Source organism: Botryllus schlosseri, chromosome 6 (genome assembly GCF_051294905.1).
Source record: "Botryllus schlosseri isolate E-star chromosome 6, Bs_hap1, whole genome shotgun sequence".
Classification (NCBI taxonomy): domain Eukaryota; kingdom Metazoa; phylum Chordata; class Ascidiacea; order Stolidobranchia; family Styelidae; genus Botryllus; species Botryllus schlosseri.
In genome coordinates, this window is record NC_137241.1 from 26,357,782 (window position 1) to 26,363,781 (window position 6,000).

The following is a 6,000-nucleotide window of genomic DNA, read 5'->3' on the forward strand; positions in this document are numbered from 1 at the left end:
ACGACAGCTTTGAGAGGTACTCAAGTAAGTAGCTCCAAGAGGTAAATTAGGAGAGACATCGCAGACTTGATGGTCAATCGCCGGTGACAGATTTCAAAATTGCAAGATACATCTCATCTTCGCAACGAACGCAGAATGACTATAATAGCGAAGAAAATAGATGTCATTTTACGAAAGTGTAATCAGTTATCGTCAGCATCCAGCGTTTGCATCGTCTACTTGTCGCGACAATCTCATTGATGAAAGTGACGCGAATCTATATCCAATTACTATGCTACTTTCTACTTGATAGAATCTAAAACGTGAAAAGTAAAGCAGGCTAGCATATGGCGTCAAGAGATGCTGAAGTAGAAGTGAGGTTAGTCCGTAAGAACTTTCGTTAGTTAGTCAACAATTAGACGAAGTACACGATTTCTCACTCTTCGCCATTATCATTACCAAGTAGTCGGTGCAGCATAGACGAAATAGTAGGCATGTCGTTACATTCGGATTCATGGAAATATATCGAAAATGTGGGCGCTATTAAATAACACGGACAAGTAACACATCCTACGAGTGTCTGAAAGTACGCCAAACTCTTAGTTAATTCCTATTTAATTGAATTTAAATATTTCGCTGTTTTCAGAACATCGATGCTGATTGCTGGCGAATCATTTCCGACAAATTATTCTCAAGTTCGTAAGTTTTCATTTTCAGCTGTTTCCGCGTTTTAGAGTTGCTCTGCGCAATGTCCCAACTGTCTCCCGCACCTTCCGCATTAACTAGGCCAGTTTGAGATCCATTTTCAACCGATGCTGCGTATTCCGCCGTTTCCACTTCTCAGCGATTTACGTACGCCTTATATTTTGGCAGAATAGAAGAGGCTCACTGACGGGTAAAGCTTTGGTAGTGTTATCGCTATACCGTACACCTAAACGTAACAACAAAGGTGATTTTATAAACGACTAAAACGAGCCTTGCTGCTCCTGCTATTTATATAGTTATTACAGCTATGCAGCTCGGTATTTGTGCTGTCATAGACTATAGCTGGTTAGTAGTCAGGGGAACATGTAACTGATGACTGATGTGTAATTAATGAAGCCTGTATCTTATCGGGGTATGTATGTAGGCTAGTGAATAGTGGGATCTCTGAACAAAGTTTTTTCAAACCGGTACCGGCAAACTAAACAGTATATTCATTTCATTATTATTTTTTACCAATTGATTGTAGACATACCAATCCACACAATCATTGACTGATGGCTTCTCAAGAGGAGGTTGAAGTCCTGTACAGAAATTTCCATGGAAGATCGATCAAAGTCACGATGTGTGACACGGATCCGGAGTTCACCTCGAAAGTCGCGAGAATTCAAGACGAAATTATCGCACGAACTGAATCGCAAGTCACTTCAAGGCAGAACTCTGAGGTAATTCTGCAAGTCCCAGAGATCGGTGATTCTTCAGAAAATGTGTCGGCAGATGTGTCTTCGGGACTGAATATTGATATATCAGATAATGAAGACCAGGGAACACGTAACGATGATGCAATGAAACCTGAAGAATTTGAGCCTTTATCACCCGTGGACTCTGTGCCAGGAGAATTGCCATCAATTCCTAGTGTCGCACAAGCACGCAATGATGGTGTAAATGGCATTGATTTTGATCAAAATATCCCAACTCCCAACACAACTGCCAATGATATCAATGTTCCTGTCTTGTTGGAACCAAGGACAGATGCTATTTTCCAACCTGATGCTGTAACTGAGTCTGACACCCTTGATTCTCAAGCTGAATTCCCAATCGATGTCGGAAATGCACCTGTAAATGAACCTCTCGATCATGGTACTGGGTTGAGTGTTTTTAATCGTGTTGACCTGGAACAATATGCTGAGTATGAATGGAAAGGCACCACACCCACAGCTGCTCTCATGCGACGTGGTTATCAACAGATGATTGATGTCACGTCGTTATCGTCAATGCGTAAAATACGCGGAGACAACTATTGCGGATTACGAGCGTCTTGTTTTCAAATCTTATCGCAAAACCTGAACTGCTTGAAAACGTGGGCTGATAATTTTGACGACATCCCTGATATCCCTCAATCATTGTTGCAAAATCATAACTGTACTTGGTTGACCCAGTGGAGCTTTGCCGGGAGACTGAAAGTCACTCCTAAAAAGCGATTGGATACGTTGAAGAACTGCTTACAAAGATTCTGTGAGGAAATCGAGATATCAAGAAACATGGACTCAGATCAAGAGAGGATCGACCATGTCTTGGATTATTTCAACTCCAGCAAACCTGACGAGGTATTGCTTTTTGAAGCGATGAAAGTACTAATGCTGCACTCTGCCGTGACACTGTATGAACGTATGGCGAAAGAAGAAGACGTTCCGGTATTTGCTTGGCTTCTTTTTGCCCGTGACACTAGTGAAAATCCAGAACAACTAATGCTGAATCATTTGAACGCTGCGGGAGACACTGGCGGCTTGGAACAAGTAAGAAATTTGTTTTTTTGTAAACCACAAGTGGGGTGATCAACTGAATTAAGGTTTCATTTGCAAACGATATTTTGACTAATTGGTACCGTACCTGAACTATGAAGGTATATGTCATAGTTCCTTGCTGCATATAAATTAGGGTTAGGCTACCGTATTTTGGAAATCTGAAGAAAGGACACTTTTCAAGATTTTTAGACTTCTGGAGTAAAATCCGGAAAAAATGGTAAATGTTTCTCGACTTTGTGGTTCTTTGACTAGAGAAAAAAATTCATTCTTCCGACTCGGCTCCAGAAATTGACACTTTTCTGGAATTCTCCATTGGTTGACTAAAAAAAGGGTCAACTTTCCGGCTAAGCTACCGATATAGCCGCCGGAGCGTTACTTCAGTGATGATTTACTGTATCGCAGTCGAATTTTACCGTATATTTAACCAAAATTCTCAAAAAAGAGGCCATTTCGGCGTCCTCTGAGGACACTTTCAAAAAAGAGTTTCTTGGAGGTACAGAACTTCAATATACAATTGAATAGTATACTCATATTGAAATGAACCCGAATATTTTCGTTCAAAATTCAATTGTATACTTTCAAAAAAGTCAGAAAAGAGGACGTATGGTAACCCTAATATAAATAAAGTCCTACTACGCATTAGGCCTCAAAAGCTGATACTGGTATAGCATTTATTGCTGAAAAATAATCGCCAAATACTCGGAATTTTGCTGGTACTGAACTTAAAGGCATTTTGCACATTTGAGCATATGGTTTGAAGTTAGGTTTAGGGCTCGGTCAGGGTAATAGTTAATTTTGGGGCTATAGTCAGGGTAATAGTTAATTTTGGGGCTATAAAGTTACATATGCCGAAGTATTGCATGTTCAAATGTCGGTTAACTGCTAGAGTTAGTCGCAAATCAATAGCAAACTTGTATTGACAAATTTCTTTCAAGTTGGCATGCTATAAAATTAACTATTTATAAATTACGTGTCTTATTGGTATAGTACAGCGATTTCATTGTGAAATTGTCAGAAATTAAGCTTGATTATTACTCGATGTGATTGTTTCATGAATGATTTGGTGTTCCAAAAATACTACTCCCTCTACTTTACAGGTTGAAATGTTTTTGCTCGGTTACGCCTTGAACATTACGATAAGGGTTTTGAGACCTTCTCAACTTGGCGAAGATGATTTTGTGACCCATTTTCCGGACGACCATCTCAACGACTGGGACTCGTGCGATCTCATTGCGGAAGACGACAGGCATTATAACGTCATTGTGCCATGAATTTGATAGCATTGCACGAATCTTCATTCTCTTTAATGTATTATTGGAAAGAAGTTATCCTTTTGTTCTCTATTACCATTGTATCAAAATTCAATATTTCTATGAATTTCGATTATGAAATATAACATTTGTGTTGAACTGGTTCCGTTATTTAGCACAACATATGCAGGTGAATAAACTCATACCTTGCCCTGATAGGATGGAATGAATATCAATTTCGTCTGTTTCGAATGTCAGTAATCTATCGAGTAGGCTACTTATGGTCTTGTAAGTTGATTAATACAAAATCATGGGGTCGGGGACCAGTCGTGCGCTTACGTTTTGAGGTATGGAGTGCGCTGTTTTATCGCCTCACATTACGCTCTGGAAGCGCTTTATGTTGATGCTAAGCAGTTGTCCAGAGAACAACTTGCTAGGCTCACGTCGACCAAGGTCATCGCGGGTGTTTGAAACGCATTTATAGGCGTGATATCAGGAGGTGCAGTGTAGCGCTATATAGGGTTGCCTAGGGTGGAGTGAAAATGACTTTTTTTTTCAAATCGAAGAAAGGGTTTCCTCAATCCTGACAAATGACCTAAAACTTCAATAAAAAGTGATTTCAGGGTATTCCCCCCATTTTCCAGCCGGCAACCCCCCATTTCTGCGCGTGGGGGTAAAATGGCCCATCTCGGCAACCGCTGATCGTGGAGTCATGATATATAGCTCAAAATCTGCGGAAACATCATGTTTCTATCTGTCTTAAGAAGAAAGTTTTCTGTATTGTGAACAAAAAATGAGTTATAGCCAAAAAACAATATATACGCACATTTTTGTTGAAATTCAGCATTTATTCTGACGAATTGTGATCTGTCATCAGTTTTTTTTGAAGAGAAAAGTAACACACTGACAATAGGGAATATTGGGCTCATAATACAAATATATTCACAACACAGTCCTTTTGAAATCGGTTCAAAACATCATAATGAAACACTCACATTTAACGACTTATTGATAATGCATTTTTGTGTCAAATTTTTTCATGAGTTTACGAGACTTAATTTTTTGGCGAATGAGGCCATCTCGTCTTTGAAATTTACCCCCCACGCGCAGAAATTGGGGAGTTGCCGGCTGGAAAATTGGGGGAATACCCTGAAGTCACATTTTATTGAAGTTTTAGGTCATTTGTCAGGATTGAGGAAGCCCTTTTTTCGATTTGAAAAAAAACTCATTTTCACTCCACCCTAAATGCCATACGTCCTCCTTTAGGAGAATTCGTCCTCATTTTTCAGATTTTTGAAGATGTCCTCCGAGAACGCCTAAAAGTCCTCCTTTTTGGCAATTCGTCCTCCTTTACAGCTTTCACAGCTAGGATAATGGACAGATTCGACTGAAAACATGCATAGCCTAAATGACGCTAAACCCTAACCCTAAATAGAAAATACGGACGTTCGAGCGGGTAATTCGAGAGTCGATCGAAAGTTACGACTTTTTTTTTAGTGAACACCACTAAATTCAAGTAAAAAGTATGTAAATCGGGAGTAGGATTTTTTCTTTTAGTCAACACCGCTAAATTCAAGTAACAGTATTTAAATCGAGAGTAGGACTTTTTTTACTCGTCACCTCTAAATTCAAATAAAAAGTGTGTAAATCGGGAGTATGACCCTTTTTTAGTCAATTCCACAAATTTTCCAGCAAAAATAGCAAAATCCGCTGATTTCAGTCTTGATCAACGAACTTTTCTGATTTGGTAAAAGTGCCCTCCTTTCCCGATTCCAAAATTGGTAACCCTAGCCAGTAGCCATAGGCACTGATTTTTATCTTTGCATGGGGTGGCAGCAGGTGCGTCGCCACGGGGTGTCGAAACACCCTCCTTTTGAAACGCAAAACCCCGTCCTTTTGAAGTGACCTTTCTGACGCAAATATTCAGTTGCAATTCAACAAGTCGTATTATCAGTAGGGCTGGGCAAAATCGAGTACCTGAGTGATTCGATTCTGAATCATGTAATATGCTTCGAGTCGAGTCGAGTAATCGAGTATCACCCATTATGACGTCATAACATAATGTAAACGTCAAACTTCAAATATGTACTGTTTATGCCACCACAAAGAATATAATGCGTGTTATTCATCTCATAAATGATACTTTGGTATTTTTCGGACCATACCGATTTCATTCCGCTTGGTGACAATGTTGTGGGATAATCATGACTTCGGAAATCCGTTGCGCCCAGTAACCTTCGTAACATCGTAACCTTGTACTATAT

General features: G+C 39.7%; 1 protein-coding gene across 1 annotated transcript; it reads left to right on the plus strand.

The window, feature by feature from the left end:
• The first annotated feature begins 723 nt into the window (after positions 1-723).
• Positions 724-3,895, plus strand: LOC145441852 (ubiquitin thioesterase otulin-like). The gene is made up of 3 exons (XM_080319803.1): positions 724-874; positions 1,211-2,477; positions 3,584-3,895. The coding sequence occupies exons 2-3, from the start codon at positions 1,239-1,241 to the stop codon at positions 3,755-3,757; spliced, it is 1,413 nt and encodes a 470-aa protein (XP_080175929.1). The 5' UTR covers positions 724-874; positions 1,211-1,238; the 3' UTR covers positions 3,758-3,895.
• Positions 3,896-6,000: the final 2,105 nt, after the last annotated feature.

Coding starts and splice junctions, on each gene's coding strand:
- LOC145441852 (XM_080319803.1), top strand. CDS start 1,239: ATGGCTTCTCAAGAGGAGGTTGAAGTCCTGTACAGAAATTTCCATGGA. Junction 2,478..3,583: donor ACACTGGCGGCTTGGAACAA/GTAAGAAATTTG, acceptor TCTACTTTACAG/GTTGAAATGTTTTTGCTCGG.